Source organism: Dermacentor albipictus, chromosome 10 (genome assembly GCF_038994185.2).
Source record: "Dermacentor albipictus isolate Rhodes 1998 colony chromosome 10, USDA_Dalb.pri_finalv2, whole genome shotgun sequence".
Classification (NCBI taxonomy): Eukaryota; Metazoa; Arthropoda; class Arachnida; order Ixodida; family Ixodidae; genus Dermacentor; species Dermacentor albipictus.
In genome coordinates, this window is record NC_091830.1 from 97372162 (window position 1) to 97397252 (window position 25091).

The 25091-nt window shown below is 46.5% G+C and overlaps 1 protein-coding gene across 6 annotated transcripts in view; it reads right to left on the reverse strand.

Annotated features, from left to right (window-relative positions):
• The window catches only part of LOC135897288 (probable cytochrome P450 12a5, mitochondrial), a 189120-nt gene extending 164437 nt beyond the window's left edge, over positions 1-24683 (reverse strand). For 2 of the 6 annotated variants that reach the window (XM_065425893.1, XM_065425894.1), the window contains exons 1-3: positions 24397-24682; positions 18506-18746; positions 8745-8935 (exon numbers count right to left, since the gene is read on the reverse strand). Coding sequence is in view for 1 of the 6 variants with exons in the window: in XM_065425895.1 (XP_065281967.1) it covers positions 18506-18692 (187 nt within the window). In the remaining 5 variants the exon portion in view is untranslated. Of the gene's footprint in view, positions 1-8744; positions 8936-18505; positions 18747-24396 lie in introns of all 6 variants that reach the window. The other 4 variants (XM_065425892.1, XM_065425891.1, XM_070526523.1 and 1 more) reach the window with 4 other exon arrangements.
• Positions 24684-25091: the final 408 nt, after the last annotated feature.

Genomic DNA, 25091 nt, shown 5'->3' on the forward strand with positions numbered 1-25091 from the left:
GACTGATAAGGTCTTCGCAGGTGGACGTAGCAGCCGTGTTGGGAAGGCGGGGAAATGGCTGGGCAATGCGGCGACTCTTGGCTTCTTGAAACCGCCGGCATTCGGTAATAATGGCTTGCACACTGGAAGAATTCTTGAAAACAATGAGGTGGAAGGCATCATCTGCGATGCCCTTAATGACGCGTGAATCTTTATGAGGTTCGGACATCTTCGGATCCACTTTGCGGCAAAGAGCGAGCACGTCCTGAATGTACGTGAAGTAGGATTCAGTGCACGTCTGGGCATGCGGAGCGAGGTCTTTTGGGGCGGCGCGCTGACGTCCAACAGGCTTGCCAAAGAAATCTTTCACCTTCTGTTTACAAATGTCCCAACTGGTAAGTTCCTCCTCGTGGGTCTGAAACCAGACGCGTGCCTTGCCCGCGAGGTAAAATGTCAAATTAGCGAGCATGATGGTCTGCTCCCAGTTGTTGCTGGAGCTCACCCGCTCGTATAGTTGAAGCCAGTCTTCAACATCAGTGTTGTCGGTGCCAGAAAAGTTTCCTGGGTTGCGGGGTTGTACTAGAATGACGGTGGGCATGGGTGCAGACGGGCCCGAAGCATCCTCGCCTTGTGCTGCCATTGTAGATGCAGCCAAGGAGCGCCCGCTGCGTAAATGCGTTTTGATAATGATCCCGCAACCCACACCAAAAAGGTTACGAGATTAAACACAGTCAGACGTATATTTACAACAATCATAGCGGCTGACAAGATGGTAGGCAGTGGGCGAATTTCAGCGCGTCGTCTTCTTCCAAACAAGTTGACAACATCGTCTTCGTCAGCGTGGCAATGCATATATATATATATATATATATATATATATATATATATATATATATATATATATATATATATATATATATATATATATATATATATATATATCAACGAGGAGACAGGGCGTTAACCGAGGGGCCCGATTTGTATTAGTCATATCATGAGCAGCCAACAAACACTGACACCAGGGACAACGTAGGGGAACTTACTTTCTTCTTAATAAATTATTAAATGAAATGAAGAAACGATAAATTAATGGAAAGTGAAGTGGATGAAAAAACAACTTGCCGCACGTGGGAACCAACCCACAACCTTCACATTTCGCGTGCGATGCTCTACCAATTGAGCTAACGCTTTCTTGGGTATTTATGTGTACTATACATCTACTTAGGGCAGGTAGTGACCACGGATCCGGATCATGAGACCGAAATAACCAGAAGAATAAGAATGGGCTGGGGTGCGTTTGGCAGGCATTCTCAAATCATGAACAGCAGGTTGCCACTATCCCTCAAAAGGAAAGTGTATAACAGCTGTGTGTTACCAGTACTCACATATGGGGCAGAAACCTGGAGGCTTACGAAAAGGGTTCTGCTGAAATTGAGGACGACGCAACGAGCTATGGAAAGAAGAATGATCGGTGTTACGTTAAGGGATAAGAAAACAGAAGATTGGGTGAGACAACAAACGCGTGTAAATGACATCTTAGTTGAAATAAAGAAAACGAAATGGGCATGGGCCGGACATGTAATGAGGAGGGGAGATAACCGATGGTCATTAAGGGTTACGGACTGGATTCCAAGGGAAGGAAAGCGTAGCAAGGGGCGGCAGAAAGTTTACTTATTTATTTATTTATTTATTTATTTATTTATTTACAAATACTGCAGCCCAGAAGGGCTATTGCAGGAGTGGGTGAATACAAATGCGAGAAAGAAAATCATTATACAAAGGAAGCATACGTGAGTAACATGAATAAGGGGAGCATTCAATGGCATCCCCAAATTCTCTATGTGGTAAACAACGGATGGAACCAGGCAGGTCATTCCAGAGTTCAATTGTCCGAGGAAAAAAACTATATTTAAAAGTGTTGGTGCGAGCAAAAAAGACGGATAAGTTTAAGTCATTGCTGTTTCTCGTGATTAGGGGCTTTGCACGGGCCAGATATGTGTTAGGGGAAGCATAATGTGGAGAGTAAAATAGAGAGTGTAGAAGTTTCAGAGAATTAATGTGACGACGGTGGGAAAGAGGGGTTAAACCAAGCATATTCAGATGAGATGACGGTGAAAACATTCTATCATAACGGCGGTATATGAAACGAACCGCCTTTTTCTGAACAGATTCAATTTTTGTGGATGTCCGAAATTTTGTAAGGGTTCCATATGGTAGACGCATATTCAAGAATAGGTCTTACAAGTGTTTTGTATGTGATGAGTTTAGTTTCTTTGGGGGGCAGCACGTAGAGTTCGGGTTAGATAACCAAGTTTTTTTAGTCCTTTGTTGCAAGTTGTTAGAATATGTTCTGACCAGGATAATCTTGGAGTGAAAAGGAGGCCTAAAATACTTATATTCATGTGCGCGCTGCAGAAAAGTAGATTTATAGGAGTAGTTGAAATATGAGCAATTAGCATGCTTGTGAAAGGACATGGCGACTGTTTTCTTGAAGTTAGTGTTCATTAGCCAGAGTTCGCACCATTCACAAAAACTTATAAAAGATTGATTCAGAGTGTTATGATCGTTAGGTGAGGAAATGACATTGTAGAGAACGCAGTCGTCAGCGTAAAGCCGAATTTTTACTGAAACAGAGCTTGGAATGTCGTTAATGTAAAGCAAAAAAAGCAATGGCCCTAAAATAGAACCTTGGGGCACACCGGAAGATACTGATGCGTCAGGAGAGCTGAATGAATTAAAAGAAACATACTGTGAACGATCATAAAGAAAACTACGGATCCAGTCAACGAGAAGAGGGTTATTAAGGATAGAGCTTAGTTTATGTAATAGTTTAGGATGTGGTACAGTATCAAATGCTTTGGAGAAATCAATGAAGAGTGCATCTAATTGATGACCTAAATCAAGAGCAGAAGCGATGTCATGTGTAAATTCAGTTAATTGAGTCACTGTGCTAAAACCACTACGAAATCCATGCTGAGCGCTGCATAAAATATTATTAGAGTCGAGAAAAGTGATAATGTGTTTATAAATTATGTGTTCAAGGAGTTTGCATGCATGAGAAGTTAACGAAATGGGTCTATAATTTAGTAGAGATTGTTTCTGCCCAGATTTGAACAATGGAATGACTCTAGCCCGTTTCCATGAACAAGGAACTGTACAAGTGGATACAGATTTCTCAAAAATCATGGTGAGGTATTGACACGTCCAGAGCGCATAACGATGAAGGAACACATTGTTGACATTGTCTGGACTGCAGCCTTTTTTGGTGTCAAGATTTAAAATAAGGTTCAGGACTCCTTGCTTACATATTGTAACATTGTTAATTGCACGGGACATGTTAGTTGTCGTGGAGTAGGGAGGAATTACGCCATTGTCCTGTGTGAATACAGACTGAAAATATTCATTGAATGCTTTAGCAATACGACCAGGATCGCTTACTTCGGAATCATCTAATAGAAATGTCTGGGTGGTGTTCTTTATTGGCGAAATTGAGCTCCAAAATTTTCGTGGGTTATTTTTAACTAAGTTAGGTAGAGTGAACTGATAATAAAAGTTCTTAGCTGCGTCCATTTTTTGACGGAGTTCTTCCTTCATAAAGCGGAACTGGACATTTGTTTCGGCATTCATGTGGCGCTTCCGACGTGCTCTGGCTACTCGACGCTTCAAATGCAGTATTTCCCTTGTCATCCAAGGAAGATCTAGATTTTTCTTTTTTGTTTTCAATGGCACATAGCGCTCTATGCAAGTATGGACAATGTTTTCAAAATGGGATACTATAGCATTGATATCACTGGTAGTGCATAACTGGGAGAATCTGTCGAATGAAATGCTTAATGTATCAAGTATGGACGTATCATCTGCATGATTATAATCGTAAAAACTGGTATATTCATAGTGGCGCCTTGAAACTGAAAGATTAATAGTAGTAATAACAGCTTTGTGATCGGAAATACTGTCCGTAATCTCACACTCAAAGCCACTCGTAAAGAGCGGTGCACTTAGGAAAATCAAATCTAGTATGGAGGACTCTCTAGTAGGGTTAGATACAATTTGTTTCAATCCAAGGGATAGTGTAAATTCAAGCAGCTCTCTAGAAAGAGGGACGTTATCTCCAGTTATCGATTATGAAGCCCACGAAACGTTAGGTACATTGAAGTCCCCCATGCAGATTAAATTTGAGGAGCCAAAACCGTGCTCTTGGATGAACGTGTTAGGGATCATTATTTCATTTGAGGTATGTCTGGGAGGACGATAAAACACACCAATGATTACATTTGTTTTACCAATGTGCACCTTACACCAGACCGTCTCGATTTCAAGTGGGGATTGTAGTACAGAAAACTGTAGATCAGAGCGCAAAAACAAGGCAACGCCTCCGCCTCTGCCCGCATTCCTGTCTACTCTTATGACGTTATATCCTGGGGGAGTTACCTCGCAGTCAAGGATGTCGTTATGCAACCAGGTCTCAGTAACACCGATAACATGTGGGGAATGTGATGCCACCAAAGAGGAAAAGCTTGAATATTTGTTAGAGAGGCTTCTTGCATTAAGATTTAATATACAAAGTTTATCGTACTTGTCATCGTTAAGTCAAGGATTGTTCCCCTGGGATAGCGGTAAATGATGGTGAGTGGTGCGGTCAGGAGCTTTTACAAGAGAGTTGGAAACAACATCCCAATTGTAGAGCTGATTATCAACAAATGCATGGTCGTACCTGAGGTGTACCACTGAACCATTGTTACGGAATTCTGCTGTAGCGTCCCATAGTTTTTTACGGATGGATCGTACGTTTGAAGAAAAATCTTCAGATAATCGCCACTGAGACCCTTTTAGCTTATAGCCGTTCTTTAGAGCACTAATCTTTTCGCGAAAATCTAGGAGCTTCATAATGATGGGGCGAGGTCTCCCACCTCTAGGTCTACCAAGCCTATGCAATCGCTCGATTTGAGGAAAATCAAGCTTTAGTACGTCAGTAAAAAAGTTCTTAACTTGCGATTGCAGCGATTCATTAGTGGCATGCTCAGATTCTGTCAGACCATAAAGAATAAGGTTGTTGCGACGCGAGCGATTTTCCAAATCATCGTTTTGGGAAGAAAGTGTGTTAATAGTGGATGACATTTTCTGAATTTGGCTCTGCAGGTTATCGTAGTGGGTTGTGCTAACCGTGGGCGCCTGCTGCTCAAGATCAACTATGCGTTTTTCAATTGCCTCAAATCGAGCGTCGATAGATTTTCGCATGTCGGCTATATCTTTTGTTATCTTATTTTGCCCTGCAAGAAGCTGAGCGAACATTTCGGATATCATAGAGCCAGACTCATCTGTTTGAGTGGCGGAGCGTTTTGTAGGGCCCGGGTTTGTTTCAATATCGCCACTCAGTAGGAGGCTGCTCATACAGTAAACAAGATCAGCACATACAGAAATATATGCAGAAAGACGTTCGTGTGGGCAAGGCATCAGCAATAAGAAGTGGTTGTCAGATCGAATACAATAAGCGTCCTTAAGGTAACATACCTGCACGAAGAAGAGACAGCGTTTGAACATCCGGCCTGTATTGCTGCTGCCTTGCCCACTGAAGCGATGAAGCTGCGGTGTGGCTTTTATACTGAACGGAGCCGGCGTCGTGACTCGCATTAGTGCACCATCCAGGCTGACGTCACCGATGGCAGAGGTCAGTATCTTGTCGAATCCAGCGGTGAACAGACCATGACTATCTTCCAGGGCGGAGATAGGGCAGTCATCGCGCGCATGCGGGAACATAAGGGCGTGATGACATGCGAGCGGTGATGCATCCAGGAAGGCGGATTAGGTGGGCGGATGACATTAAGACGTTTGCAGGGACAACATGGCCACAATTAGTACATGACCGGGGCAGTTGGAGAAGCATGGGAGAGGCCTTTGCCCTGCAATGGGCGTAACTAGGCTGATGATGATGATAAAAACCCTGGGAGTGTTAGCCAGCGCCACCACACACAGACCTTGGCGGTGGACGTGGAACGTCCTTGTTGCCGCAGGCCTCACGAGAACGTGATCTTTTTGAGTGCGGGCAACTGGTCAATAAACCCACATATGCTACCTGAAGGCATCAATGTTGCCGGATTCGAGACCCTCGTTATGTAATAAACGAGGAGAAAGGGGGTTACCGAGGAGCCCGATTTTATGCGAAGCATATTACGAGAGCTCAACCCAGCTCCTCAGGCGCGGCGGTGTCGCCGTCAATACCACGTGACACCGTGACGTCACGACAGAAGAGAAACGAGGCTCCAACTCGCGCCATCGCTCGCGGCGGTATATAAGCAGCTGCGCTTGCCTCTGCTAGACACTCACGAGGAGAGATGCCTCCTGGAGTCAGAGCTGCTCGTTGGAATGAGAAGCGAATGTTGCGGCGTGCTACAGAGACTGATTTTCTAGGTGGCTTTGGCTCAACTCTTGCAAGATGGGCTGGGTGGGAATCGAACCAGGGTCTCCGGAGTGTGAGACGGAGACGCTACCACTGAGCCACGAGTACGATGCTTCAAAGCGATACAAAAGCGCCTCTAGTGAATGCGGTGTTGCCTTAGAAACGAGCTGTTTCTGGCTCAGGCGTACGTCGCTTGCTCAGGCGCACATTTTGTTGCCGCGCCGAACGCGGCGTTGCTCGACGCTCACCGCGTCCAATGCGAGGCACGCAGTCGCAGCGCCGTCGACCCCTTGGCGGGTCGACGGGAACGCTGTCGCGTTCCACTCTTGAAGGCGAAGCAGAGTAACGCATGAGTTGTTTCGTCGTCTAGCCGAACCAAATATAGCCAAGCAACAGCAGCTCACCAGGCTAAACAGTGGTTCACATCTAAAATAAAGGCTAGTATGCTTCGCATCCTGGGCTTACCCTAAGCTAAGCCACAGCCATTTTTTATTAGTCATATCATGAGAAGCCAACAAACACTGACACCAAGGACAACATGGGGAAAATTACTTGGGAAACATGGGACAACATGGGAAATTACTGAATAAATGAAATGAACAAACGATAAATTATTGGAAAATAAAGTGGACGAAAAAACAACTTGCCACAGGTGGGAACTGCGGCAAGTTGTTTGTTCATCCACTTTATTTTCCGTTAGTTTATCGTTTCTTCATTCCATTTATTAAGAAAAAAGTAATTTCCCCTATGTTGTCCTTGGTGTCAGTGTTTGTTGGCTGCTCGTTATATGACTGATATATATATATATATATATATATATATATATATATATATATATAGCGGCAATGTTGCCGTTGTAATATCGTTTGATCTATATATTGTATTACCGCTCATTGCCTACCAGGCGGCTGGAATGGAATGTTTGCATTGTTCAATAAGTTGTGATACTTGTGATTATCTTAAAGTAGAGATCACTTCCTACTTCTGTTGCTCCAGCGAGACAAAGGTCTGAGACAGGAGGATAGTGTTTCCTTTTACTTGCCCATTGTAAACCGAAGAACAAGAATAAGAAAAGGTTAGGATCGCTCTGTAATATCGGATGAGGTGGTTTGAGGTGCAACAAATGAAGCACGTTGATTTAGGCCAAGTGGTCACATATGTCAGCGATCATAAAACATTGCTGCGCTTCCATTCTATATTATTCAGAAATGTTGCAAACGTTAGGGACAGAATATCATAGTGTCACGTTCGTGTGGTGGTGTAAGCCGGCGGGCGGACAAACAGCAAGAAAAGGCAGCTAAATTGCGAAAATCAACGCTGCAAATTCATTCGGCGAACGCGTGCCCTAAACATTTCGGCGGTGATGGCCACAAGCGCGGTCGTCGCACAGCCCTGCCGCACTCGTCTGTACTTATATTTACAGGCGTTACACGGTTTCCAGACACAACACTGGCCACGGAGAAAAGAAAGAAAATAGGAGAGGCCATGACGTTCCCTTGTTGAAGGCGGAAATACAGCCATGTTGGTGTGTCATCTACCTTTCCGCCTGCAGTCACCTCACCGGGGCCAATAGGTGCGATCTTTTAACGGCGCGCACGCGTCAGAACAAAGCCTACGAAACTTATGGAACAGTTTCAGTGAAGCAGACGCGCTTCTGTGCTTTTGTGTGGGACCTTGACGACGACGACGAAGACCCGCGCCGTGATTACTTGAGTGTCTGCCGCCGGCTGGCACTCGCACTCATTGACCGAAACACAACTTTTCAGCTTACACACCACGCTCCATAATCAGCTTGCCTCGCGAACAGAATCTGCTCCGAGGAATGCGCGGGAAAAGAATTTTTATCTCACTTTTTATGGGCCAAGTGCCGTTGACGTTTACGTTTAGGCTTAGGATACTAGTCAAACTGCTCGTATGTGAAAACAGCACGTGACTTCCGGCGTAGCTGACTTCCGCCAACACGTCCGTGCTCACCGGCACCTCTTCTACGCTTTCCTTCCTCCATGGCACTGGCGATCAAGTTTGTTTTAGAAAACGCGAAGATTTCTCGAAGGTTACCGGATATCAGATGATAGACGGGCTGATTCGTCGAGAAAGAACGACCGTGTTGAAGTCAGATGCGCCATCTGGTACCAGTAGCGCGTGACAGCCGAAAGGTGGTTACATGATGGCGTTGCGGAGTGCAGCAATTACAACAGCAGGCACAATCCCATTGCAATATCGGAAGCTCATGAAAGCAAACTGTGATGAAAAATGGCGTCGCAGAGGGGACGGAACGCATTTATGAAGAAACACACATGGAATTATGCCTTGTTCATGCACATTTCCACGATACATACTAAAAGATGTCTTGAGGTGCTGCACTTACATTCTAAAGCCCACCTTCTCATCAGCAGATGGCAGTCTTCCACTTCTTCCTTTTCATCCCGTGCCGATGCAATCAGAGAAATTGCGTCGTCGACAACGTCAGCAATGCCTTTGGCGTATGCTTGCACCGCACGCGGTGCAGAAACGCTGGTGTGCGTCTGAGACCGAATTCGGCGCCACTCGTCACCTTGGCTGAGGAAAATTGCGAGGAGAGTGTTGCAATTAAATATTCAGTTTTACAAAAGCACGTAAAGCAAACTTTTTTTATTATTATGGGTTTTAAGTGTCAAAAGTACGATCTGATTATGACGCACGCCGTAGGGAGGGACTTCGGGAAATTCGGGCCACCCGGGTTTCCTTAACGTGCATCTAAATCTAAGTAAACGAGCGTGTTCGCATTTCTGCGCCATCAAAATCATAATGAATCCTGCTGTGGCCGGGATTCGATCCGGCGACTTCGTGCTTAGCAGCCTAACACCATAGCCACTAAAGAACCACGGTAGCTGCACGTGAACCAAACTAAAACATAATTTAGTTGAACGAATACCGACAATCGTGATATCCTTTCATGTACCTTTATTTTGCGGATACAAACAAGTGAACGCAATTTATTTATTTATTTATTTATTTATTTATTTATTTATAAATAAGAAACACGATTTAGAGCCATTCGCTCGAGGGTATTGCCAGCGCACGGCGTCCGGTAGATAGGGCGAAGGTTAGAAAGGGAGGGAGGGTCGCCCAGATTCGGGATCATAGAAATAAGGGAGGATGGGCGAGAACTCAGCAAGCAGCTGCTGTCCCAGGCATTGTTGAAAGTCTGTAGGAGAAATTTCTTGGCATGGCCAGGAAGGTTAGAGAGTGTGGTGTATGTGATGGCTCCTCACCAGGGGCCGAGCGAGTAGCAATAGCAGGCAGGGCGACTTCGAGCTGCGGAGAGTGAAAAGGCGGTCTCGGTCTGGGACAGGATCGCTCAAGTAGGCTGGGTAGGAATGTGTGAGAGGGGGCGAGAGATACACAGAAGTTAGCTTGTCAAAGACCTCGGACGGAGTCCCCTGAGTGAGGGCTTTTGCTAGAGTGGGAGCAAAGGCAGGCTTAGCACTTACGAGAGATTTAAAAACGGACCAATGCAATGCGGATTCGAAGTCTTCACAAAGCGCACTCCAACGGGAATGCTCAAGGGATGCGCCATGGGTGACTATCTCGGCCCGCAAAGCAGCAATCCGGAAGAAAAGTTTGGTATTTTGGCCGTTGGGAGCGGAAGGAACGTTGAAGACTTTTACAGCGACGCCCTAAGAGGGAGAAAATGAAGATCCGGGTCTGAGATCGGGTGACGTGAGTGAACGTGACGGCTACTGGTGGAAACCGCTGCGGTGATACGCGACGTCCACTCGTCGTAAGATTCAAAACAGGCGGAAAGGTTAGTGCGAAATGTGTGACGGCCAGTATGAGTTTCTGGGTGCCATCGAGGGATGTGGGAAAAAGGTGTGCTAATATGAATGAAAAAGTTATCGCTGAGAAGGGTTTCGGCTTTGACCTGCCAGTGAAAGGAAAGGGAGCCCCACGAGAAAGTGAGGTCGGGTGCCATGGAGCGCTTGCCCGCTCGAGTAGGGGAGCCAGGGGTATTAAGATGGTTGAGGTGGCGTTCCAGGGCAAGACAGTGGAGAAGGCTGCCAGGTTTGAGTGTGTGGGAGTAGCCCAAGAGCGTCTGAGGAGCGTTAATGTCTGCCCCAAGGAGGAGATGGGTAGTGGGAGGATGGGAATGAAGGAAATTGCCCAAGGCAGTGAATAAAGAGGATGTGACAGGAGGAAGACAGAAGGGCGAGTGAGATGCGGGAAGAAGGTTGGTAATACACCACACCAACTAAATTGGAGGCTGGAGGGGATATCAAGTGGCTCGACGAGGATGTCGCTGCGTGCTTAAATGGACGCAAGCAGCACGTCGGTCTGGGTATGGTATTCGCGGTAACCTGGGACTGTGCAGGCCGTGCGAGCCTACTGGAGAAGGCGAAAATAGGGCAAGAAGGTGTGGGTGAGGACGTACCCGTGGAAGGGAGTGTTATTGCGGTGAAGGTTTTGGCAGTCCCACTGCACAATCGCGAGGTGCTTTCCACGCGCCATCTACGATAGCATAGATGTAGAAGAATTTCCAGGTAAATCTTTGTTCTTTTGGCCGGGGGTAGTGGCTCCTGGAGGGAGCGGAGCACAAAAGCGAAAGATCCCGATTGCTTCGATTGGGCTTGGGGAGTGGTGAGAATCTGGACAATCGAAGTTTCGAGCTGAACTATGCGAGTTTGGTGTGCGGTGGTGCTGGTTTCGACCAGGTCAGCTAATGGGGCGACCAGGGTGTTAGAGGACAGGGTGGTGAACGTGGCGATGTTCTTATTTAGCTCGGTACGCTCTGTAAAGGGGCCGGAAGTGAAGAGGATGCATGATTAGCGAAAGAAGCGGTGGAGGAAAGGCTCGGCTGCATGGCCTGGCGCAAAGCTGTCTAACGGAGATACGCGGCTTTAGCACACTCGCGTTGCTTAGCAAGGAGGAACGGGAAGGTGGTCTTGAGAGAGGGATGAGTGTTTACTTTGCAATGAGTGCACCAGGGTTGGACACATGTGAGCGGTAGGATCTGTGGGTAGAGAACCAGCACAGCGATGGCACTTTGCCTGAACGCTGTGCTGAGAGCATTGGTGGGCACGTTGTCCCAGAGCAAGACAACGTGTGCATATGGGGGGCTTAGGCTTTTAAGGGCGGCATCGGAAAGCGACGAAATGAAAGTATACAAAGTGGGTTCTGAAGGTGCTAGCGAATGTTATGAGCACTGATTCAGTGCTGCCCATCATACGAATCGCGAGAGTACAAGTCGTGAATGACTCAAGGTCATGTGAATGACGCCAAATCAGTCACCTTGAATCATTCATCTTGAAGGTGTATGATTCAAGCTCTACACTGCCCCCATCGCAGACCGGCGGCCACGCCATACGCAGTAGTCGAGGCAGAAGAATGCCTTTTGATAACATTCGCTTACTGTAACACAGCGCATTCAAAGATAGAGACCGTCGGCCTACCTAGACTGTGCTCCCTTTCACGATTAGCCCATTGCGACAACAGCGCGCAGCCGAGGTACAACGCCGTGCCTCCCTCGACTTTGCCGGTGCCATGCGCGTGCAGGAATACGGCACGCTTTCAGCCTTGCGCGCGCGAGATTGAGCCGCCATCGTCGCCTTAACGTCGCACGCTTTGACTTGCACACAGCGTATGCGCGCGAGGAGGATACATCTATACCAGTCCATCTACCTCGCAAACTAAACCTGTAAAAACTACCAGAGGAGGTGAACCCAGCGTGCCTGTGCCTACCTTTGTCCTCCGCCATGCTTCGGCTTGTTTGTCTTTTCCGCCTTAATTTAACGTTAACAATACTTTCCTCTAGGTTGCGCAACGTTTCCGCGCGCTCGGTATTTACCCCAACGCCTTATTTTCTTCAGCTCCAGGCGCCTTTATCGTTTGCTTGCTTCACAGTTGACAGCCACCGCCGTTATAAGGAGCTCGATAGCTATGGTTTCGCGTAAAAATATATGTGGCATAATGATTAGCGGATTAGGCACTTGTGCCTAGTGGCACCGTGATCAAATCTCACAGAAATAAATTTGTATTCTTCCTTATGCTTCATAAATTGTAAAAGATGTTGACAATTGACACGGGGGTCTGATAAGTACGCTCCAGCAGTGTGCAACTTCGCCGTTTTAGATTGTCTGAGGAAGCGAAACCAGTTAGTGTGTCAAAAGGCGCAGTTAGCACGCAGAAAGCCCAGTCATCACGCTAGTGCATTGCGAAATGCCGCACGGGCACTCGAAGACACGGAAAATAGAGTGGCGTTTCATCATCATCATCATCACCATCACCATCATCATCAGCCTGGTTACGCCCACTGCACGGCAAAAGCCTCTCCCATACTTCTGCAAATACCCCAGTCATGTGCTAATTGTGGCCATGTTGTGCCTGCAAACTTCATCTCATCCGCCTACGAAACTTCCTGCCGCCCCCTGCCATGCTTTCCTTCCCTTCGAATCCAGCCCGTAACCCTTAATGACCTTCGGTTATCTTCCTTCCTCACTTCGCTGTTCCTTCCTCACTTCAGCATATCCTGCCCATGCCCATTATTTTTCTTAATTTCAACTAAGATCTCATTAAATCGCGTTTGTACCCTCACCCAATCTGCTATTTTCTTATCCTTTAACGTTACACACATCATTCTTCTTTCCATAGCTCGTTGCGTCGTCCTCAATTAAATAGAACCCTTTTCGTAAGCCTCTAGGTTTCTTCCCCATACGTGAGTACTGGTAAGACACAGCTGTTATACACTTTTCTCTTGAGCAATAACGGCAACCTGCGGTTCATGATCTGAGAATGCCTGCCAAACGCACCCTAGCCCATTCTTATTCTTCTGATTATTTCAGTCTCATGATCCGGATCCGCAGTCACTACCTGCCTTAAGCAGATGTATTCCCTTACGACTTCCAGTGCCGCGGTACCTGTCGTAAACTGCTGTTGTCTTCCGAGACTGTTAAGCATTACTTTAGTTAGCTGCAGATTAATTTGTAGACCTACCTTTCTGTTTTCCCTCTCCAGGTCAGTGAGCATGCATAGTAATTGGTCCGCTGAGTTGCTGAGCAAGACATTATCATCAGCAAAACGCAAATTCAATAAAGTATTCTCCAATAACACTTATCGCCAATTCTTCCCAATCCAGGTTTCCGAATACCTCCTGTAAACACGCTGCGAATTGCATTGGAGAGATCGTATCTTCCTGCCTGATGGATTTTTATTGGGATTTCGTTGCTTTCTTTATGGAGGACTAGGGTGGCTGTGGAGCCGCTATAGATATCTTTCAGTACTTTTACATAGGGCTCGTCTCCACCTTGATTTCTTAATACCTCCTTGACTGCTGAGGTTTGCACTGAATCAAATTCTTTCTCGTAATCAATGAAAGCTTTATATATAAGGGTTGGTTATATTCCGCACATTTCTCTGTCACCTGATTGATAGTGTGAATATGGTCTTTTGTTGTGGAGCCTTTACGAAATCCTCCCTGGTCCTTTGGTTGACAAAAGTCTCAGGTGTTCCTGATTCTATTTGCGATTACCTCAGTAAACAGTTTGTAGGAAACGGACAGTAAGCTATAAACGGACAGTCTATAATTTTTCAAGTCTTTGGCGTCCCCTTTCTTATGGATTAGGATTATATTGGCGTTCTTCTAGGATTCCGGTACGCTCGAGGTCATGAGGCATAGCGCATACAGGGTGCCCAGTTTTTCTAGAACAATCTGCCCACCATCCTTCAACAAATCTGCTGTTACCTGATCCACCCCAGCTGCCTTCCCCCTTTACATAGGTACCAAGGCTTTCTTTACTTCCGGAATTACTTCTGGTATGCCAAATTCCTCTGCACTATTGTCTCTTCCACTATGGTCGGGGGTGCCACTGGTATTGTATAACTTTCTATAGAACTGCTCAGCCAATTGAACTATCTCATCCATATTAGTAATGATATTGCCGGTTTTGTCTATTAACGCGTACATCTGAGTCTTGCCAACACCTAGTTTCTTCTTCATTGCTTTTAGGCTTCCTCCATTCCTGAGGGCTAGTTCAATTCTATCCATGAGTGGCGTTTAGAGCTGTTCAGTTCGAAAGCACGAACGGCTGCTTTCTAGCAACCTGCCTAAAGCGGACCACGCGCAAGGCATGCTTAGTCTGTCGACGGACATGCCTCGCTGTGAGTCAAGCCATTTCCAAACCGCAGAAATCGAGCAAAGACCCGTGCACGTTAGCGACACGATGACACGCCGTTTGCCGTTCCAGAGCCGCCGTTCGATGGCAGTGCCCATTATCGGCCACCAAAAGCGCTCCTGTGCCTGGCGCAAGGTGGCTCGATATCCCACGTAGCCTCCTTTGAGTGTATCATAGATGGCGTGCAAAATGCTTGATCGTAAGGAGTTAGGAATGACCAGAAGGGGGCATTCGTCTTCCTGATTTATTCAGCAACGACGATACAATGCATATTCGCGCAAAGTAAGCTGAGAGGTACGTCTCATATCTTTCAGGGAATTCATAATAATCGGTTCTAAGTCTATGTGCACACACTGATTCTTCGAAACGTGTTGCTGGGAGAGCATGATCCAGCCTTCTCGGTTTTGTGGGGAGCATACAGCAGTCGGGTTTCATAAGAGGGCGCCTGAAACCTGGTTTTGCGTTCCTGCACAGTGTCGGATGTCGTAAGTGTAATCTTCCAGCCGAAGAATCCACCATGCAAACTTTTGCTGGAGGTACTGTTTAGCAAACAAGCACGCATTAGCGGAGTTACACGTTACAACGGTGCATTGTGGGCCGCACAAGCAATGCAGAAATTTTTATGTAAACGCTAAACGCTCACCAGGCATTCAATTAGTTCCAGTGGCAATGGAGCTCCGGTTCGGACGTTGCGGTTGCACCATTGAGAAGTAGAAACAGAGACAACACCCGTTCCCCGGAATGACTTCTATTCTCTCTTCTTGCTTTGCTTTCTCGCGTTTGCCGAGCGAGCACCCCAAGGCCAGCTCAGCGTTGTCTTGCTTATGATATACCTATTGAAGTTAGTACTTGGTATCCGGTGTTTAATAAATTGATAGAAGTGCACGCGCACTTAGAAAAGCAAGAACAGACATAATTTCGACGATTACTTCGAAATGTTGGACGTCAATGTTTAGCTGCGCGCTTCCTCTCTCCGTCTCTCTCTCTCTCTCGATATATATATATATATATATATATATATATATATATAGAACTGCTACTTATTTTTCAGAGACAAGACTCTGTTATTTTTTAACAATATATTTCCGCTGTCTCGGCTGCTGCACCAGACTTTTTCAATATACTGTGACTGTGACAAAGCTTGCCCTTCAAACGGCGTAAGCGTTGAACACCAATTTCTTATCTTTTTGACCATGGATTTCTGCAAATTATTATATAGCTATAAGAAACATTTATATATATATATATATATATATATATATATATATCATACATATACATAGACAGGATACACAAAGATGCTTGAAACATACCCGATAGGAGATAGTCGTGGTAACTCGCAAAAACTGGCGCTCTTTTACACTTTTCAGTGGAAAAGGTTTCCCGTTTTCAGGTTTTAAGCTGCTCGAAGCTGCGAATTCGAAAATGGATGATGGCGCATAATGCCCCACTCAAATAAATTCCGCTTTCATCGACGTGACCAAAAGGAGGTACCAAAAATGGTCGAATGCGCAGTGAGTAGGGACACTTCAAAGAACAATCGCATCGACGTGAAATTCCTGTGTAAACAAATTTAAGTAATTGCTTTTCAGGAAATTTTGGTAAATTTCAGTATCGGTGGGGTGCGAGACTAGCACGCTTTCCCCACGCCATGGTGGCTCTAAAGTTCTAGCTGACTAAAGGCGTTCTTAGTGCGTGCGTCACTGCACACGTCACGTCGCAGCCATCTCGTTGACTATAGGTGAGGACCAGCGCATCCATCTTTGGGCTCGGTACGGGGCAGGCAATGGGGACAATGTGACACGCGTCAAGAGCGTATGACGTAAGCGCGTAGATTGCGTTGCGACCTCTACAAACAGTAAAATTCATTGGGCTATTCTTACGCAAGTAGTCTTAAGTGTATCTGCCAAATTTTGGGATCAGTGGCAATTGTACGGTAAATGCGAGACACATGCATTATCAATATATCACACCTCTTTGTTGTTTCTGATCCATCAGGTAAAACGAGTTTAGGACATTGCAAGTTTTTGGTAGGGAGCTACGTAGACATTGTCTTCTAAGCTGCTCCGCTCGCTCATTACCTGTGCCACTTGACCAGCTTCCAACGATTTACTCATATACACTTCTTTCCACTTCGACACTCCTAATGTCAACGCATAAAACAAACGGAAGGCCGAAACGCTAAGCATGCGAACTGATGTCCAAAAGAATAGGCAGCGACATTTTCCGAAACGAGGCGTTCCAGTTGAGAAGTTAGCGATAACAACCTGGGCAATGGCGAGGAGCAGGATGAAAATGGCCTTATCAAAGCTCGTCAGATGTTTACCATGGTGCCTAAACAACCTTCCTTACAAGTCATTTTGTAAAGACGCAGCCGTTTCCTTGTCTTAGAAAGGAACCATCTGTACAGCGACGAAGCTATTCAATAAACGCCCTTAACACGAAGCGGCAAACTGGCGGCTTTCGTGCACACGAAGCTAGGCTGCTGCCGTGTACGTGCTGCACATGAGCTACACCTCCTAGCAAACAAGCGCAGGCCGACTGTGAACTTGTCGAGAACTCTCGCGCATTTTCACAAAGGAAAAAAATTGAAACATACAGAGGCCGTCCGCTGCACTAAGAAAATAAATAAAAAGAATTTGCTGCACTTCCTGAACTACTTTTCATTTCATTTCATTTTTATTTCCTTAAAGATCCCTTTCAGGGGGTTTTACATAAGGGGTGGGGTTAACGTGCGAAAGTAAAACATTTTTTTTTTCATGATGACAGGTGGGACGTAACTCTTTCTAGGAAGGTTGATGGACAAGTGATGGCTGCAATTTCATGGGGGAGGTCACTGGAGAAAGATTTCACTGCAATGGAGAAAGTGCAATGATATCAAAGAGGCCTATAGGCAACCAGCTATAGAACTTTGCATGCAGCCTATCAGCGCAGCCTATCGAGCGGTGGAAATAGTTTTGAGCAGCACATACTGCGATTTAACGTGGTAAATTTCACCACTCACCTTGAAGTATACGCGTCTACATTCAGGCGTGACTGGACATCGCCGTGTGAGAATGCATAAGCGCATGTCTAATGCGCATGATCGTGACCAGAGCTCGGTTGAACGCATAGAGCTAAAGGAAACGCTGGTACAGGCGCAAGTCTGGTATAATCCACAATGTCGTACCATTTTCGTGCGCTCCTTATCGGATGACACCAGCATATTTCAGTTGCACACTCAAACGTCCAACGCGCCTCCTGGCCAGCGCTGGTTCCCCAAACTATACACGTCCCATGGTGCGTAATGTTACTTAGTTTACTTTCGCTCCTGCTAAACGCTTTTTCTCATTTGCCTCATGCATGTGCGAATCTGGTAAGAAGAACGTACACCTAAATGCCACTGCGATGATGCGAACAACAATCCACCGATGCACGAATTCCGCAGGCAGTGCATTTCCCTCGCTGTACACGGCGAGCCCTCCGGTATGGTGCGCATGATCAGGCCAATGAAAAATCTTCTTCGTTTATTCCCGCCGGCATTTGTGACCTAATGTGTATGTGTTCACCGGTGCAGAGGATGCGAGGTGCAGTGCTTGAATGCGTTCGGCTTGCAATATTGAGCATTGCTTCCAATCCAATCGGGTACTTTTTTTACGTCGTATCCTGTAGTAAACGAGTATAAGCAAGCGTGGCCTATTAGATACTTAGAGTTCAGCGTGTTTACAGGCCACATTTCGAGCGAGTGTGTGTGTTTCCGGAGTGGGCAGCTCGCTCAGTAGCCTCGTCTCCCCAGGGGAGCGCGTGCAGTGGTACAGCATTTTTGCAAAATAAAGATGGCTACCAGCCGCACGTACGGCAGCATGTCGTCGGCGTCGCTTCCAAAGGGTGAACTAAATAATTTTGCAAAGTGTGAGTTGCACAGAACAAAACGGATATGTATATGAAGTTCGCGTGTGCGTTTGAGTACAGTGAAAAGGACACATGCATAAATAAGACTTACGCGTGCAGTAGGCCGTCATTTGCAAAAACCTGCGGCTTTTGGCTTTGGTGGGATAGCTTAAGAGCCAGTGATCCAACATGGCGCGGTGTCCTTCCTTCCTCTTGGTACAGCATCCAAATGTCATTTGCGCTGAAGAGGCGCACAATTGCCCTGCGACCCGGCAGCTGCTGGGCCACAATGGGGCCATACCTCTGGTGCATATCCCACGCAGCTACACTGCCATCACGAATATCATACCGACCTGCAAAGACGACGAACATGTCGACGGAGGAATGACGCCTGCAGCCGTGAAAACTTAAGCGCTCACAATGACAAACAGAGTCAAACTGTGAAGAGTGTCATACGAGAGATGGTGGGCTGTATATCTAGAGACGCTTCTTTGGTAAACACACTCATGCGCTACATGATGGAGGAGAGGTAGCCTGGAAAATTTTATTAAGGCGAAATCTGCTGTCTGGTGTCATAGCACCGAACTTCATAGGCAGTCGAACTTACGATATCTGTTGGGAGTCGAACCCACCCTCTGTAGTGTTAATTAAGGTGAAGTGAAGACCCACGACCTTTGATCCTAGTCGAACCCATGACCTTTGGTGTTAAGAAGAATTAGGTCGTCAATTTCTTTATAAGAATGTGTGAAGCCGACACGAAGAAGCATCAACGCGACATGTGGTGTTAAGGCAAAGTTCAATAGGACACAGTTAAGATACAAATAATTAGGGCATTTGAACGCACGACCTTTGGTGGAAGTGTAACCCATTTGGAGGTATGCGCGAGAACTGGCCATATTTCCAAGTTGGATTCCAGTTTACATCGTGTAGATTGAGAGTCGAACCCAGGACCTTTGGTGGGAGTCGAACAAGCGACCTTTATTGTTAATCAGGGCAAGCTGATTAAGATATTGCTAATTCAGGAAGTCGAGACCACAACATCTGGCGGGAGTCGAAGCATTGGTGGGAGTCGAATCATGCGAGCTTTGGTGTTAATAAGGAGGAAGTTCATTAGGCACAGTAAATTAATTGTAGACGTAATTAAGACACTCACACACATGACCTTTGATTAGAGAAAACAACAGGGAGTATCAACGTGTTCGAATAAAAATATCAAGTACTGTAATGAGTACGTCATGAGCGCGGAGGCTATCACTTTTATCCTCTTCAGCGTATGTTAATGTGACTGTCTGCGTTTTCGTCAGCGTTATGTGGGATGATTAGGCGTGGTTTCTTCAGGCCGGCGCGATGGCCTTGAAGCGATGTTGGATGGCGACCTCTTGAGATCGTTATATGGCCTGTAGTTGGGTATCCAGCCAATAACTGAGCAGCACCGCCTCTCATGCTTCAGGTGAGGGAGAGCCCATGAGGTTAAGAGAAAGCTTGTCCTCCTCGCAGTCCTATATTACATAACACAGTGTTGATAGTTCCCAACAAAATCTACAGATTCTGCTTACTTGGTTAGAGTATGCGTGTGCATATCTGTGGGGCTTGGGTAGGAGTTCGTTCGTAGTCGCCGCTATGGGGTTTCTTGGTGTTTGGTGAGCGACTAGTGTTCTAGGGGTTTTGTGCGTCTGTTTAGGCTATAATATTGTGTGATGTCGTGGTATGCGCAAAAGCCTTTTACTGGGTCGTGCGGGGTCTGAGGTGCTCGTCTACTCAGCTGCGAATCCTCGAGCGCGCTGATGTGCCGCTTCGTTACAGGGTTTCTCCGCGTGTGCCAGCACCGATAGCACTCTCATTTTTTTTTTCAATGTGGGCGTGCTTTCCTTCCAGAATTCGCATGGTTGGAATCGCTAGTGAGCCCTCTGCAATGTTGTTTATGGCTGCTTTAGAATCACTTAAGGAAGTCCGACAGCCTGTTCAGTCAATGACTAGGACTACAGCTGCCTCCTCTGCCATTTCTGTCCTTTTGGTTCAAATCGTCGCTGCCGCGGCAATTTTCGCTGTGTTGCCCAAGGTTGAGTCTGTCCTGGCGCAGATGGCACATCCTACCTTTCCGTTGGAATATTGGGCTGCTTAAGTGCAGACGGCCCATGGGTTTTCGCCGTAGGTTTTCTGAAGTGTTTTTGCTCGCTTCTCCTTGTGGCTTCGTGGCGACCGGAAAGCACGTCCCTGGGTAGCGGTTTGATTATGATTATTTTCCTTATTTCATGCGGTACTTGTGTGAATCTGTCGGCGTCGCGGCTGACGTGCCCCAGTTTTGCGAATCTCCACCGCTCTGTTCGCTGAGGTTTAGTCGGTGGCTGTGTTCCATTGTGTGTGCTTCAATGAGCTCGTCTGTGGCGTTGCGTAGGCTGATTTGCATGATTTTCGCGGTGGAGGTGTTTCGTGGTAGCCCGAGCGTTATTTTGCAAACTCGGTGGTCTGGACTGTGCTCTTCTACTTTTTTGCTCTTTTGGAGATGTACGTACGGTAGAGCGTATGTAAGGCGGCTATTGATTAGGATACTGGTGAGTCAACCCACGTCTTTTTCTTTCATGCCTTGCTTCCATGCACTTATTCGCCGCTGGAGTCTACGCGTGTGGTTGACCGTGGTGGGTAGTTCTTCAATGATGTTTCAATTTCCTGGGTTTTTTTTGTATTAGCATGTCTAGTACGCGCATGCTATCCACTTCCATGACTCGTTGTCCCATGATGAGAATTTCCATATTTTGGGGGTGGGGGGAGGTTTCATACTTTTGCCCACATGGTGCTCCAAGCTTATTTATCTGGAACCAGGGCAGGGTTGGCAACCCTGGCGCAGTACTTGGTCACAACCCCCTATTATTGCCAGTGTTTAAAAATGCTTCCATATCTATAAACGTAATTGTTATATTTTTATAGCTGCTAAATCAGCATAAGAAGGAAATTCTTGCACGATATACAAGGTAAATGTACCTGGTAGCGAAGCTTCCATAGGAGCCTATACGTTCAAAACCTGGCAGTCCATCGGCGGTCCATGGGGCTTAGCGCCATCTGTATGTGGTGGGAACACTTCCGGCGGAAGAAAAAATAATGTGATGCCATGTCCGTTAAAAGCAAAAGTGACGTCATTTTGTTTTCGAAGGCGCGAAATTTGTTTTGTTCTTCCTTTGGAGCTATATATTCAAATGCCCTGCCATTCGACTTGATGGGCGTTTCGAGCTTTCAGCGTGGAAAGCGATGCAGGAAAAGGCCAGCCGTACGGTTGTCGAAATCGCATCCCTGCACAGAACGTACTTTCTTTGAAAGCCGACGAAAGCTTTAGATGTAGAGTGCTGATCCTATTGTTGGATGCCAAGCCCATCGGCCAGCGCGGTCGCACGAAAACAACTACACAATTATCTGGCGGTCGTAACTCACTACATTTGACTGAACAGATTAAGAAGCAATGAAGGTACACGCGTCACCAAAATCAGACAAACTTTGACAAGCAAGAAAGCACAAACTGTGAGGGGGGCGTATTTCAACAGGTGATACGAGTGCGCCTTTCTGCCCATTTCAAGACGTGCATTGCATTGCGAGTGATAGTGGCGTCAACGCTCCCTGTAGCGATGGGCGCTTAAAAGAAATGCATTTCTTAATAATAATAAAATTAAACTTTTATTTTCTTAACTCGTCAAGAATGTATAAAATTGTCTTGGAATTTTATTTTCGTTGAATGAATCTAACTGTGTCTCTTTTGAATTAAAAAACGCGTTTTTCTTTCCCAATGTTTGTTCCCTCCAAACATAGTCGCGCTTCAATCGCTGCTCCCATAATCCCCCATGCTGATGTCGGTGACAATCTGTACTGAACCGCTTTTCGGCTGAAGCTTCGCGACCTATTTGGATCGGCCTTGCGATATATATCTGCTTCACTGAGGGCTGAACGTTCCGCGCCGTAGCTGCGTAGCCAGGCGCGCCGACGCGAGGCAATCCAAGCGCGCGATAACAGGCAGGAGCTGTTCCCCGAGATCTCGCCACGTTTCGACGCGTACAAGCCATGCCGCACCGTCTGCGCATGCGTGGACGCGCGAACGCAAGCGTGCGCGCGTCCGCAAGCGTACGTGTGGTCTGGGCTTAATCGTGTGAAAGCGCGGGTTCCCCTGGTCGCGCATTCGTCATCTGGATGTTCCGCAGCTGGCTTCGATGCCGCTCATCATTCCAGCATTCCCGTACTGCCCCTCCCTCTTCGAAGGCGCTGATGGCACTGGTCTACTGCCAGTCGGTGCGACGATTTCGGTGTCAAATTCTTTGGCTGAATATATCACGAAATGAAAACACGTATAAAGGTGCGCTATAATTGCACATTAGGGAGTATCGTAATACTCGGACTTTTTTTTCTCCTTCCACCCTCCTATCTGTTTTTCAGTTTATTTATTGTCCCTTTGACTTCTTATTTTTTTCAGCACCCTCGCCCATACTGAGTCCCATACGCAAGGAAGCAAGGGCACCTATTTTGGCGGCTCGACTGCAAAGGATCGCACCACTTCTATGCAATGGCGTGACAACGCCTACAGCGAACTACTGAGGCTAAACATCTATTGAAAGACCAAGCCTTCGCCTTCCAACTACCCCATTCATTGCCCCGAGACTCCTTCTCGCCATCTTAAAAACTTCAAAATTACCCGGGGCACTGCTGCTACGCTACTCAAGTCATCATTTCAACTACTGATTTTCGTTACTCACGCAATGACCTGCTCTTCTAAAACCACAATAGGAAGTCGCCTACGACACAACTCAAGGCTCCTTAGCCTCTCGCTTCCCCAACACTCTCATATGTCCGTATTTTTATTTCATTGTTTGTTTCTATTTCAAAGCGAAAGCTTTACTGGCCGCGAACTTGCGATTTCGCCATGGCCGTGCTCCAAGGAGGCACATGACGTCACACCGCGTTCCTCGTCGTTGTGTTCGCCTGCGCTAGCTTCGCCAGCTGCGTCGCGTGCATGATAACATGTCAGACAACTGAAAAGGAGAGGGCGCGTGCGCCGCAACCACATTTCAAGCGACAGTAGGGACGGCGACAATTCTGATAAGCAGGAGGAGACCTGGAATCGACATCAGACCAAGATGAAGAGGAATCGAATCGCCCAGGAAACATACGAACAGCGCGCCGAACGACGGGCTAAACGTCGCAACATAGTTAGACAACCAGACTAACCTGGACTTGCAATCAAGTTTAACCAAGGCTAGACATGCTACGCCTTAGCCTTCGCTACGTATATCCTGGCATAGCCGAGCTAAGCCACTGCCATTGTTTTTTCTTTTGCCACCTTCCATCCCGCCCTTACCCTCTCCTCTTAGAAACCGTGCACAGAGATGTCAGGCGACAGCGTTCATTTTCTTTTAAGTCTCTCCCTTCACGGCCAGCCGCCACCGACAACGGTTGCTTGTGACGTCACTCTACTAACCCGTGAAACTTGCGCTAGCCCTGCCGAGGATGACAATGCCGCATTAGACAAATATATGCCCTCCTATCGAAACGTTAGCCAGCCTTTCTGGGGCACCTTATCCCAATCTATAATATTTATATAGGATCTACATATGAAGCAAACAGTAATGCGGCACTCCAGATCAAGGTAACATCTGTGCCTCTTCATTTGGCCCCCATTCACATGGTGCCTCCGCGTCTTGGATGAAACCCGGGAACTCGAGCTTGTCAGGACAACGTTTAATAAAAATTCCGCGAGCAATCACTAATCTAGTGAACTCTTATCTGAAGAAGAAGCAGATTACTATTTCAAGTAGTAGTTCATGTGTTAATCAGCTGCGAGATATTTTATGTTGAGATGTAACTTTTCATGTAAAAAGTAATATTCGCGCCAAATGCTGTACCCTTATTAAAGCCTGCCTCTGCATCTGTCTTATTTATCGAGTAGTTTGTGGCAGACATCCTCACAATACCTCTGACGTAAGACAGACATCGATGTTTCCATGAAATGCAAACGCTGGGCTAACTCACCGATCAGAGGCAAATAAATCCAGCCACTTCCGACCAGTGGAAATGCTGGAATCTTCGGTATTTCCGAGAACGGTAACGCAGCATTAGGAGCGGTTGCCGCATGTTGAAGTCTCACTAAAGTTTCTGAATAACGAAGTGCCTGAAACACACCACTGCGTACATTTAAAATATGCTGCATATAGTTACGGTGTGCCTCGGCGCAGCGCACTTTGCCTGTAACACGAAGCTGGGTTTACTAGACTGCGGTTATTGCAAGCTATTTTTTCCCTTGGGAGTAATTAAACTGAACAAAATTGTCTGACATCTGTCGTATCCAGGACGTGAGTAATAGAACAGGGCAGCGCTCTTTGCATTGCGAGAACGCTTGCTTTCTACGCCATCTGTTTCTTTCTTTCTTTATAAGCTGGATACAAAGAAATGTCTGTCAAATGAAGAGCACGTTATCCTACGTTTGATATTTTTGTTTTCCCGCAATATTAAACGGATGTTTTAAAGTGCAAGTGAATCCAGAATATGTGAAAATATACAAAAGAAACGTTTTTGTTTTCGATGTTGTCAGATAAGCTGTACCCTAGCTAGCTGCTGCAGTGCAGAACTTGTTTTTCATGTCCTCGTCAGGCGAAAAGAATTCCGCCGTAACATATTTCAGCCAAGTATCAAAAATATAATTGGGTGCTAGAACTGCCAGGAGGAGG